The following is a 13,288-nucleotide window of genomic DNA, read 5'->3' on the forward strand; positions in this document are numbered from 1 at the left end:
AAATAACTGAGAGCATAAATGGACAGAACGATAGAAGCAAATGACCAATGTACAAAAAGCACTGCACATAATTGTTCATTTACATTATTTACGATTTTCTCAAGAATCATAAATGGCTGAATAAATGTTGAATTGACAGGGACAACCTAAACTACATAACATCAGATAGAGATACAATATTGAAAAACTGAGATTAAAAGATCATTGACCTAAAATGGCCTTCTTTGCAGTCTAAAAACACACATTTTGCATTCAAAAACAGATGTATTATTTATTACAAAAGTCTCTTGCCCCCTACAGACAATGTGTCACTAATGATTTTCCACTAATTTGCTCACTGTGAGGGCCGTGGTCCATTTGCTTACTATCGAACAAGTGCACTGTTATCACATTCACCGAGGACCGAGGACAAATATTTGATTACATCGATAAATTAAGATTAATCATTTCACTGATTTGTATCATTATCAGTAGTAATGATCATTCTACAGTCAGGGCGTACAATACAAACAACACTAACGGAAACCACAGTGATTTAAATTTGTAAGGATCGTAAAGTCTTTTGGACCGTGTCTGTTTTCATATATATGTATATTATTTTTGTTTGTTTTGTTTTATACGTCTACGGTAATATTTCCGCTGACGTCACAGAACAGGAAGTGTATCCTGCTTGACTGCTGTTGTTGACACTGCGCGTCCACAGCTACACGATCGACTCTTTGGAAGATGTTTGCGCTTTTCCAGATGAGTTTATGACATTTTGTGCAAAACACCATGGTATTATGGTCTAAAATGCGCCATCGACTGTTTATGTATTGATCGTTCCCGCACTTACAATGCTTACTTAGCGACGTAGCTAGCATCGAACACTAGCATGTAACATCATTTCCAATCTTAACCCATAGTCGTATCACGGAATAATTTGAAGGTCAACCATTATCGCAGTCTGGAGTTGTTTGGTTTGGGGATAACACCGAACAAGGTAGGATGTGTCTCCGCGAGCTGCATTGAGAGCGATTAGGGCTTTCGACTAATCTGGGATGTTGATAGTGTTTAACACCTAACTTCGGTGACCGTCTTTCTGTGATGTTCTGCCTCAATGCAGATGTCAGTGGAGCTTGATGTGTTCGTGGGGAACACCACTATCATGGATGAGGTGGTTTACCAGCTGTGGTTGGATGGATACACAGGTACTGTCCAGACATGACTCAGCCTTTGTGGTAAACTGTCCAACTGAGGTAGAATTTAAAGATGTCTGCAATATGTGCAAGTATTTGACAATATAATAAAATCAAATTGATCAGAAGATGTAAGAATTCGCTTGCAAATGTGATGCACTGGACAACGATGCAGCCCGGACCATTTCTAACCCACAGAGTCACACTAACCCTGTTTTTCTTCCTCTTCACATGAACAGTGAATGATGCGGTAAAGGTGCGGATGGAAGGTGGGGTGCTGGAGGAGTGTGAGGCGAGTGCAGATGTCCTGCTGAGTGACACCATGGACCAATATAGGACGTTCCAGATGTGTGAGCGCCTGCTGCACAGTCCAGCTAAACTAGCCAACCAGCTGCTGTTCCAGATCCCACCTCATCGACAAGCCCTACTCATAGAAAGGTAAAGTCTAAAAGAAATACAGTTTCTGATTTGGTCAAATGCATTAACGTGACGTTTGTATTCTCACTGTCAACCTGTTTTGTTGACATTTTTATTCTCCGCTCAGGGCCACTTCTTACCATCTTATAAATTGACCAATGTGTTCAACATCACTGTATCTGTGTGCCCTGAGCACTGGTATCAACTTTGTGTATTCTTGTTTAGATACTATGCCTTTGATGACGCATTTGTACGTGAAGTCCTGGGAAAGAAACTCTCGAAAGGAACTAAGAAGGACTTGGATGATATCAGTGCCAAGACCAGTGTGACACTGAAAAGCTGCAGACGACAGGTAAAATAAAATTCTTTCCATTCCTAATATGTTGTATTCAAGTACATGGTTGTATCCTAGTTATTTTTCTTTGTTTGTGTATTTCATTTCAGTTTGACAACTTCAAGCGTGTTTTTAAAGTTGTGGAAGAACTGAAGGGACCCCTGGTGGAGAACATAAGGCAGCATTTTCTTCTGTCCAACAAGCTTGCAAGGTAATGAGCTTCCTGCCTCACAGATCTCCTCCACACATGTAATGTGGTTTGATTTTGATGTTTGTTGTTATAATTAGAGCATCCAGTTACTTAAAGTGCCTCCCTCTCCTCCTCCCTCTTAAAAATTACAGAATGTGTCAAACTGTTTCCCAAAGATTTGTTGTTGTTGTTGTTGTGAGTGGCCACATCCCATTGTAAGGGACAGTGTTCAGAATGTTAACACCGATCAAAACAGTGCTCCGATTGCTTGTGATTGTTTATTGTTTTTGTTTTTTAAAATATTGCTTATTTCAGGGATTACGCTGCCATTGTTTTCTTTGCCAACAATCGGTTTGAGACAGGAAAACGAAAGCTGCAGTATCTCACGTTCCAGGATTTTGCTTTCTGTGCTGGTCAGCTTATCGACAACTGGACAGTCGGGGCTGTTGGTGAGTGACTGTGTTTGGTTTTTATGAGAAGAGCAACATTGTTAAAGAATGCCTTCATATTTGCATGAGCTGATGCTGTCACTGTGTTTTGTCTTTCATAGTTACAAAGTGATAATGCCAGAGAAAAGAAAGTCTAATTAGTTATTCAGTTAAATCTGAGTCAAAACCTGCTGACTTAAACTAAACTCTTGTCATTTGTTTGTTTGATGAATTGATTGATTAAAAGATAGTTTAATATGCATTCAAACATTCCCAAATCTTGAATGAAAGGGAGCAGAAAGAAGAGTAATATGATGTAATCTGCCACTTTACCCCAAGAAATCAGTTTACATAGAACAACACAATAAACAACAAAATAATAAAATAGCTGTTGGAAAACAATGACAGTCGCCATCCATTTTAGCTCACCATGCAACAAAAAATTAAATGTTTGTATGCTTTTCATGACAACACTGGGTATAACAAACAGACGTAACTACCATATTTCATTCTACTTGCTACTTTTTGCTGAACACTCGCTTGCTTGCACTGTGTTTTTTAAGTTTTTTTGTGGGTTTCACTGTTTGGGTTTCAGCCTTAATAAATGTAATGAAACAGCATTCATTGGAGCCTATGGTTTTTATTATTTAGCTCTATGGACGCGGTCTGGCAAATACCCTTTGTCCTCCTTGCTCAGCCTCTTGGCGACTGGTGGGTTTTGATAGTCACCTCAGAGGGGGGAACTACACAGGAGAGTGACCAACTTGTCACAGCGTTCCATTCATCCAGTAGAGTCCAAGGATCCCTGCACCTCTGAACCATCTCATGTGTTGTTGTGGAGCCTGTTGCTCTTGTCTGTGAGGGAAATCTGATTTTCCAAACAGTTTGATAAAACAGACAGAGTGCTGTTCAGTTTCTGCTGCACTCCGGAGTGGTTTCACAGTAGTGCCTCTGTCAGTGAGGTCTGTCGACCACCAGAGGTCCTCCGGGGTTTTTGAGTCCTTATCAGGCTGAAGATGAAGTTCACATTTATAAGTAACCGCATAGCAACAGGAATGTGAGTAAATTAGTACATCAGAATGTAAGTGGTGTGAAAACGGAAAGATTGTGTGGACAGGTATCGATTGCAGTGAAAGTCGTGCACTTCATGTCCGTGTTTGTCTTTTCATCACAGATAACATGGTGGAGGACATGGATGTGGATCTAGATAAAGAATTTCTACAGGAACTCAAAGAGCTGAAGATTTTAATCTCTGATAAAGACCTGCTGGATCAACACAAAAGGTCACAGAAACACAGAAACTTTTACATTTGTATCTGATGAAATGTGAGCGTTGGATTGAATCCTCATCCTGTTTTCTGTGTTCTGTTGGTTTAGTCTCGTTTGTACAGCTCTCAGGGGCAAAACTAAAGCTTTTAATGAGATGGAGGCCAATTTTAAGGTGACAAACAATGTCTCAGAGATGTAATCCATGTACATTTCACTTATTACTGAATTGCCTTCCTAATTTGCACTTTGTAAATCTCTTTTCCACTGTAAAGAACCTTTCCAGAGGCCTTGTTAACATTGCAGCAAAGTTGACCAACACAAAAGACGTACGGGATTTCTTCATTGATCTTGTGGAGAAGGTATGTACTTTTACAACGTTTGGCGAATGAAAGTGGATAAATAAACCTGATTTTTTTAAGCCTGGCACATGTTCGGTTTGCCCTTGACGCGGTGTGACTATAACACCTCCTCCTTCTGTTATCTCCCTCAGTTCATTGAGCCGTGTCGTTCCGACCGATGGACAGCTGCGGACATGAGACTCTACCTCACTCACTACACCAACTCTGCACACATGCTCGACACATTCAAGTGAGTCGATGCACTTTTCTCCAGGAAAGCTTATCATGTAGATTGTGACCCCAGCCCTGCCTGATTGCCCGGTTGTCTATCTACATGACTGGAGTTTAGTCATGTTGTAGTAGCACGCGTTGGAGAAACTGACCAAATAAGGATAGACCCGTCGACGGTCAGTCAAAGGGCCGAGCCACAAAGTCGTATGTTCCAATCCTGCCTGATATTGTCGTCCCCGGTCAACCAGTGGGTGTCACCCTGTCATGCCCCTGATTTCTTAAACTGTACTTACCTTGTTTCACATGCAAACACTCTGGAATGTACTTAAGGGTTTACACAGCCCTGTACCTCTACATGCTTGACAAAGACATATTCATGCAAAGAAACTCACATAAGGGGACAAAGATGAAGCACACTGACCCTCTTCTCACAGATTACACAATGTCTCCTGAGTGTTCCAGTCCATTTCTCTGTTAACTGACACGTTACTCTTTGTTTGTGCTTCTTTTTCCACCACAGACATCAAGTTGTGTGGGACAGATACATGGGTGTCATCAAAAGCTGTATCTTCAAAATGTATCACGACTAAAACACGCCCCCTCACCCCCATTTCAGTTGTTTCAGCCTCTTTAGTTTGTACTTTCGCTGTTTGTTTGTGATGGATTCCTACACTCATCACTCTTGTGTCCCTGCAGTGTCTATTCATTTGATTTGTAAATAAAATGATAAAATGAACATTCACACATAAATGTCATGGTGTTGACGTCATTTCAAGTTGTGCTTTTTGATGTTACGTTATGGCTACTGGGTTTTATGGAAGAGATGTTATAGGCCATTCTAGTATCAGGATTTACTGATCTGCCAAATGTTGGATGGAAATTAGAGACAAGAAACACAAGTCACACCGAAAAAGTCAGTGGGCCGGAGCAGCCTGGACACATCGTTTCATTTTACATTTGTCATGGATTACAAATTGTGAGTCTGTGTGTGGTCATGGGAACGAGGGACCAGCCGTGTGTGTTTGTGGGGGGTGGCTGACACAGTTGGTCCATCCCGGGGGTCGTCGGTGTGATTTTAACAACATCCTTCTGTAATGACAGCTGCCACCACCAGAAACAGGGTTGATCAACGGTGTCATGCTAACTGAACTGTTTTATATCAAAACCAGAAAGAAACACTAGTCATGCTAGAAAAACTAGCATGACTGTGCTATAAAATGGCTTTCAATGTGACACTAAATGCTCTAAGATTAAAGACATCGACAGTCTTCAGCCCAGTCCAGATTTCAAAAGACATGTGTTTTTTTTTCGGAAATGCTGTCATGACAATTTGCCCTTTGACTTTATGTTGAGTCACACTTGAAGTGAGACAAATGTAGGTTAAGCAACATCCTCAGCGGTTTGCAACATAACAGCCTGCCATTTGTTTGTAGGAAAAATACTGTGGGACGAGTACAGTAACGGATAAGTCATGTACAAACAAGGAGCAGAAAGTTAATTATGGTAGTTTGTTTTATGAATTTGGTCCCAGAACGAGTCTGCGGAATAAGAAGCCCCATTTTAACTGTGTCTCTGTACACACTTTCTCTTCTGCTCTAATTTTTGTCCACATTCCATTAACTTCCCTCTCCTCGGCTATAAATATCCTGCATGTCAGATTGGACGCGAGGAAGGTTTTTAGTTGGTTTATGGAAAAAAGGAATAGACGGGGGAGGTAAGTATAGATAGATGGGGGGTAAATGGAAAAGGGGAGGCTGGAAAAGGGCGGGAGGTGGGAGCGCTCTGGGTTTAGTTTAAATGAAACCAGGTGTGTTGTAGGAGGAGGGTTGGGGGTGGGGGGTATGTGTGTGAATCTGTGAGTTGTTTTTCTGCCTGTGATTTGTATGGATTTGGAATTTTGGTATTTGGCCTGCACACCAGGAATCTGCATCCTGGGGGGGTCAGGGGAAGGGGGTCTGGAGAGTGGAGGATGGCAGTGCAGGGGGCCAGAGGGGGGGTAAAAATGGGCTGTCCCTTTCTCCTCCCTTCTCTCCGGCTCTTGCTCGCTCACACTCCCTCCCTCCTCATGTGTTCAGCTGCTCCAGCTGTCCTCCACTCACTCTCTCAGGGTCACATGAGCAGGAGTTGAAGGGACCACGTCTGGACGCCGACGGGACGCCAACGCAGCCATCAGCACTGGTCCGAGGCAGACTGAGACAGGAAACCCAGCTGAGGAGACTGGTCTGTGAGTTGTCTTGTGTTTCACGCATCAATATATAAAAAGGACTTGGTGTCAAATAAAGTTCTGGCTGATGACTTATCTTTGCCAGAACAGCAGAGGGAAGTGAGAGAGGTGAAATGTACCAACGTTTTCTTTCACAGGCCATACACGTCACAGTTGTACCACTGCTCCTGCTTCTGCTATATTCCCCTTGACATCTTGGAGGAGACGGTATAATATGGCTGACAGTCTGTAATTTGCCTCCGGGCTGAGTTTCAGGGACTGTAACAGGAGGGTTGAGAGGAAAAAAAAACAAGCAATGAGTCAAAGGGCAAATATAATTGCACTGTGTTATGAGAGAGTCAGTTATGGGATGTCCTCAGCTGAGTCTCTCTTAAACAGGAAAAGCAGGTGCTACAATCAGACAAAACTCACTGGATGACACCTTATTTTATGACCAATACAGTATAATACTTGCTAACATGGGCTAACATGGTCTCTGTAATGAGTCAGGTGAGGTTATTGTAGCTGCAGGAGGGATGCTGCTCCCCTCAGAGCGGCTCCAGCTGCTGTCACATCGCCAGCAAACACGATACATCACAGGCCTTCAAACAAACAGCATCACCCTCTCTGGAGGGATTTGTTCAATCACACTGTGTCTGTTCTCCAGCAGGCCACTGTCCATCAGTGACTGAGTTTCCCAGAACAGGAGTTGAGCTGTGTGTGGATTTGCAGGTTCACTGCCCCACCAGTACCAGAAGCGCAGCTGGACCGCATTGGGCCACCGTGTTCTCAGGCTGTTCTATGCACGGCCAAGCAGAACAACACAAAGCTTCGCAAGCTGTAGATGTGACAGTACGTGTGTGTGTGTGGCCCATGTGGCCACTTTTATAAGCTGTCTGACATGTTGCTTGTTAAATTGTGCTGAGTGTGTGAATTTAAAAATGTCCCTCACTCAGCTGTTGCAGAGGCCGAAGCCCAAGTAGTACTTGTATGTGAGGAGATGTTTAGTTCATCAGGGGACATAATGTGAACAATAGACAGGTGTTAGTCTTCATCTGTGGCTTGACGATGAATGCCCGCGTTTCCTTACGTCCTCTAAACAATGCTGAGATGAGAGGAGCAGGAGCTTTGGTACCAGCTGTCCCTTATTTCCTCCATGGGGGGTTTCCAGAAACCGATAGTCTGGGAACCACTGCCGTGGCAGGGCATCCCAGCTGAGAAATGGCGCCCACATCCTTGCCACGGGCATTCCAGAGGGTCCACCACCTCTTCGTCTTTAGCGGGAGCGGGGCAACACCCATGCATCCCCGCCGGCCACAGAGAGTGACTGGACCCCAGACGGACGGTCAGTTTGTTTTTGGGGCGGTTTTGGATCACATTTTTACTTGTGTCCGCCGGGCCAATTCAGAGAGGTCACGCACTGCGGCCTCATGATTGCCCGTTGGAATGTGTTACCGTACGTGTTTACAGGGTGAAGGCATGTTTGCTGCTTTCACCACACCAGGCTCACAAAAGGGCTGTGATGTCACCCTCTAGTATTTTAGAGCATCCACGTCATTGTGCGGCCTGCAGGTTATTTTAGCATGAAGTTCGACAATGATCCCACATAAGAGCAGTGCGTCTGTACACGTAGACAGGCGGCGGTGATTATAACGTACCCGTCGCAAACGGCGCTCACTGACTTTGCAAACAACTTTGCTTGGAATTTTTTTTTTTATTCCTTAAATTCAGCTGGCCTGCTCTACATTTTTGGTCTGTGGGAGCTGGAATAAGGCATTTGTTTATTTTTAGAGTCAGCTTAGTTTCTCTCCAGGAACATTAAATGAAGGAAGGTTTTGTCTGTTGTGCGTGAGGCCCAGGCCATCATCTCACCGAGCATACACGATACGCTGTAGATAAAATGGATAAAACAACACTAGGACAAACATCTTCCTCAGCTCAAACTTTCTTGTCACAAAGACAAATTTAATATGAATATCATTTGTGTGCTCCGCCGCTCTGACACACAGAGAAATGAAGCTCTGGAGGCCCCTCATTCCAGGGAGTTATAGTCTGCCAGTCTGAAGGCACAGAGGGCTTTCTGTGAGCTAATATGAAAGTATTTCAGGGATGTTGACTTTGTTATTTTCATCTGGTGGATGGTGTACGTCACAATGTTTGTGTTTTTACCTGGCAGAGAGATTCATTCAATTTATTCCTGCTCCAATCAAGGGCGAACTGTTTGGTGCACAAACAGTGGTCCGCCTCGAAGCAGCTTATGTTTGTATTCTGACCGGCTACTTCGAAATTGGCTCCAACACTTTGCAGCAAAATGATCCATTTCAGCTGTGGGAACAACCGGTGTAGTACCAAATTTTTTTTTTCAATTCTGAGTCTCTAATTCTCTCTTTTTGTGTTTTCTCTTGTCTCTCTTTGAAATACAGAAACCACTTGGCTGCTCTGCACATCACATGTCAGCTGCGTCTCTCGTCCATAAGCAGCTCCACCTGTCTGATAACTGTGTGTGTGTGTGTGTGTGCATTTGTGTGCATGTTTTATGTGTGTTTCCATCCAGTCTCACGACAGTTAGTGCATTAGTATGCAGGGTGCTTGTGTGTCCATCTTGTGCGCGTGCATATGTGTGTCTGTGCTCCTCCGCAGTGCTATTTCACAGCCGCACACAGAAAGTGACACCCACACGGTGAGGATGGAAGAACCTCTATTCCTGAGTCTTTTCCTTTCTCTCTTCTTCCTCTTTGCTTCCCCTCTTTCGTCTGTAGTAAAATGTCATATACATGCCAGAGTCTATTTATGCTGAAACTGTGGCCTTAGATTTCTTCTCATCTCTGTAAACATTTATCTTTTTCCTTGTTTAATATTCCCCAGCAGTGCTCCCTGTCCAGTGTTTTCTGGTAGTTCGGGGGGTATTTTTGGTTGTAGTTCATTCCATGTTTCTTTCAGCTGGACGTTTCTATCCATGAAAATCACAGCAATATTTTTCTCCATAAAGATAATAAACCCACTTCCACAGTTCAGTCCTGAAGAGACATGTCTGGCTGGTAGTTTCAAATGTCACACACCCTTTTAATAGTAGACTTCTTGTAATTTTTGGCTCAACTCTGCTGCATGAATTCAGTAGAAAACAAGTTTCTCTATCCTGCTGTCCTACTGATTTATTATGTATCATGAATATATATTATGCAACTACTTGGCTCTGAGTCGCTGGTCACATCGCTCTCCCCCGCCATTTTCTCACACTGCTGCTCGTTGTAGGAATGCACAGATGGGTATCACTGGGACCCTCAGACTGAGCATTGCAAAGGTAAATGCTTCTTTACCCCCGTTTTTTTTTTCTTATTAAGCCTGTATGTCAAAGCCTGTCTCTGTGCCCCCCCCCCCACCTCCAGACATAAATGAGTGTGAGACGATTCCAGATGCCTGCAAAGGGGAGATGAAGTGCTTCAAACCACTATGGAGGGTACCTGTGCCTTCCCCGATCAGCGTCAGTCATCCCGGCCCCAGAGCCTCCCATCACACCCACCGAAGCCTTGAACCCCTGCCCCCTGGGCTACGAGCCACAGGGAGACAGCTGTGTGGGTGGGTGTCTGGTTTGTGGGTCCGGGGGTGGGAGGTAGACAGGTGGCCACAGGATGCCTGACCATTAAGCATGTTTATGTGTGTGATTGTGTAAATGCATTGTCAGCGGCCGCAGATTGTGAGGGACAGGTGGTCGTAGCACGTGCTGGAACGGGAGGCAGGGTGGTGAAGTCTGAGTGGGCGTGAGTGAGTATGTGTCTGCAGGGGGCAGACAGACACTGAAGGAATTTGACAGATTTCACACCAGGACAGCTGCTGTGTTTTGAAACCAGAGCAGTAGAGAAAGATGCTGGATGATGGCACAGTCTTCATCACCGTGATTCATGAAGATGTGATATTCTCAGCTGTTGTGGTGTCACCTCATCTGGCCTCTCCCAGTCACATTGGATGAGTCTGTTTGCGCACAATAACCACAACTCTCCTGTCCCACATCACCCACATACGCAGATGTCGATGAGTGTGAGCGGGAGGAACATGACTGCCAGCCCAGCCAGCAGTGCATCAACACGCTGGGCGCCTTCACCTGCCAGTGCCCGGATGGTTACCGCAAGGTCGGCACAGAGTGCATCGGTGAGATCGCCTGCTTCATGGTTTAACTAGAGCGGCCTTTAACAACGATAATGTCTTTAACAACTGGTCCCCCCCGCCCCATATGCGTGTTGGAAGAGCGAATGGAATACACTTTAGGAATGTGAGGTTACCTCTGACTTCTATCTCTCCTCCTCTGTCAGACATCGACGAGTGCAGGTACAGGTACTGCCAGCATCGCTGCGTCAATGTCCCCGGTTCCTTCTCCTGTCAGTGTGAACCTGGTTTCCAGCTGGCAGGAATAACAGATCGTGCATCGGTGAGTGACGAGTCTCACAGGACAGAATCATTTCAATCCATTCCGGCAGCTTCTGTAAGTCAATATGATAATTTGATGCACTGTCACACATCAAACCCATGGAGGCTGCATGTACATCACAGAGACGAGGTTGGCTGGATCCCAATGTGGAGCATTCTCCTCAGAAGATAGATATTTAAAATAATATCTTTCTATCTGCTCGTATTGCCACTAGTATTCATTGTGTGCATTATTATTTTTATGATTACTACTATTATTAGCATTAACAACAACAACAACAACAACAATAATAATATAACAACAAGAATCAAATCACTATTATTATTATTATTATCATTATTGTTGTTGCTGTTGTTGTCATTGATAATAATAATGCTAATAATAGTAGTAATCATAAAAATAATAATGCACACAATGAATACTATTATTCTGAATACTATTACTATGATGATGATGATGATTATTATTATTATTATCATTATTATTATTATTATTATTGTTGTTGTTGTTATTATTATTATTATTATCCCTCCTCTTTGTTTTTGTGGCTTGCAGTTTAACTCCATTGCTACAGTCTGTGTCTGCAGGCTTGGCAATAAAACCCGATTCCGATTCTGATATTACGTTTCCTACCTTCCTAGAGGTGTTTGCAGGATGTTTAGTTAACTGTATTACTAATTGTTCATATTACTCATTGCTCGATACTGAGTAAATATTACTTCCCTGTGCCTTCACTCCTTGCAGATGTGAATGAATGTGACATGGGGGGCTCCCTGCTCTCAGAGGTGTTACAACACATACGGCACCTTCCTTTGTCGATGCGAGCAGGGCTACGAGCTGGGGCCTGATGGCTTTGCTTGTAACGGTAAGAAATCAAGTGTGTCCGTGGAGAATGATCCATGTGTGTCTCTCTGCTGGGAACTGGGTGTGTTTGCTTTCTGCTGAAATGCTGAGCAATAAATCCTGAATGTGACTTGACAGACATTGATGAGTGCAGCTATTCCAGTTACCTCTGCCAGTTCCAGTGTGTCAATGAACCCGGCAAGTTCTCGTGTGTTTGCCCAGAGGGATACCAGCTACTGGGTACTCGGCTGTGCCAGGGTAAGCACACCCTCCTCTGTTTCCGCCCACAAGTAACACCTTCCTCTGTGTGCTGTCAGTGTGAGTCAGTGGCTCGTTCTGAATTGTCCTGTTCACATTCTGTCTCACACCCCAAGCTGTTTCTCCTGTGCAGATATAAATGAATGTGAAACCGATGAACATCAGTGCACTGACACGCAGACGTGTGTGAATATTCACGGACGATACCAATGTGTGGAGAGCAACCGGTGCCAAGACCCTTATGTACAAGTGTCGGAGAAGTGAGTGTCACCCATTGGAGGCTTGTTCATGGAGAAACACCCTTTTACAATTTCATACACCTTTTACCAATTATTGAAATAGTGCTGGCCATCAGTGGAGAATATAATCAATCATCTATTGAGCAACTCCAACTCCAACTACCTTTTCCTCACTTGAATCCAACCTTTTCTTTTGAACATGGTCCAATGCAAAAAGAAACAAAAAACAACAAGAGCCCCTTACAGATGTAAACGTGCTGGATTGCAAACAGCTGCGTGTCACTAATAACATTTACCAGATGATTTAGTGTAAAATGTGGTTCATCATTTTTACTTTTTTTGCAGCTCTGTCACCTGTGGCCCCCTCTGCTGGTGAATTTATGAACTGCTGTTTTCAGGGAGAAACTGAGATGACATACAATTTGAATTAATTGTTCAGAATGTGTCCCCATATAAGCAACTTGATAATGTAAATCATTTGACTGCTCCTCTGTGTGTGTGTGTGTGTCCAGCCGCTGTGTGTGTCCTGTCAACAAACCGGCCTGTCGTGAATTACCTTTCTCCATCGTCCACCGTTACATGAGCATCACTTCAGAGCGCTCCGTCCCCTCTGACATCTTCCAGATCCAGGCCACCAACGTCTCTCCGGCCTACAACACCTTCCGCATCCGCTCTGGTGATGACAACGGAGACTTCTACATCAGGGTGAGCTGACCGTGTGTCTAAATATTCATTTTCCATTCAACCTGCATTCAGCTTTACAACATTCATCTAGTAATCTCACGCTGTCTGTTGAACTCATGAGCTCATTCAAACTGCAGTAACTCAATGGGCTCTATCTAAAAGACTCCACAAAAAGTGTTTCCACTATCTTGAGCTTTATATGACCCAACCAGAACTCATCGCCGAGTGTCAGCTTCTCGCTGTTACCACAGTG

General features: G+C 43.9%; 2 protein-coding genes across 2 annotated transcripts; both read left to right on the forward strand.

Moving 5' to 3' along the window:
• Positions 1 to 1,105: 1,105 nt before the first annotated feature.
• On the forward strand, positions 1,106 to 4,975 carry LOC144739750 (acidic fibroblast growth factor intracellular-binding protein B-like). Its single transcript, XM_078622651.1, has 10 exons — positions 1,106 to 1,190; positions 1,418 to 1,616; positions 1,821 to 1,947; positions 2,040 to 2,140; positions 2,435 to 2,568; positions 3,722 to 3,830; positions 3,925 to 3,988; positions 4,089 to 4,175; positions 4,307 to 4,404; positions 4,906 to 4,975. The coding sequence occupies exons 1-10, from the start codon at positions 1,106 to 1,108 to the stop codon at positions 4,973 to 4,975; spliced, it is 1,074 nt and encodes a 357-aa protein (XP_078478777.1).
• A 4,191-nt stretch (positions 4,976 to 9,166) lies between these two features.
• LOC144739751 (EGF-containing fibulin-like extracellular matrix protein 2) lies at positions 9,167 to 13,056 on the forward strand (the record flags this gene model as incomplete). The annotated part of the gene is given in 12 exon segments (XM_078622652.1): positions 9,167 to 9,268; positions 9,841 to 9,889; positions 9,975 to 10,030; positions 10,032 to 10,164; positions 10,612 to 10,734; positions 10,896 to 10,988; positions 10,991 to 11,011; positions 11,756 to 11,775; positions 11,777 to 11,876; positions 11,993 to 12,112; positions 12,246 to 12,372; positions 12,864 to 13,056. Coding segments are annotated over 12 exon segments (1,137 nt in total), but the record flags the coding sequence as incomplete, so codon positions are not given.
• Between the last annotated feature and the right edge of the window lie 232 nt (positions 13,057 to 13,288).

Source organism: Lampetra planeri, unplaced genomic scaffold (genome assembly GCF_965212315.1).
Source record: "Lampetra planeri unplaced genomic scaffold, kcLamPlan1.2.h2 scaffold_1686, whole genome shotgun sequence".
NCBI lineage: Eukaryota > Metazoa > Chordata > Hyperoartia > Petromyzontiformes > Petromyzontidae > Lampetra > Lampetra planeri.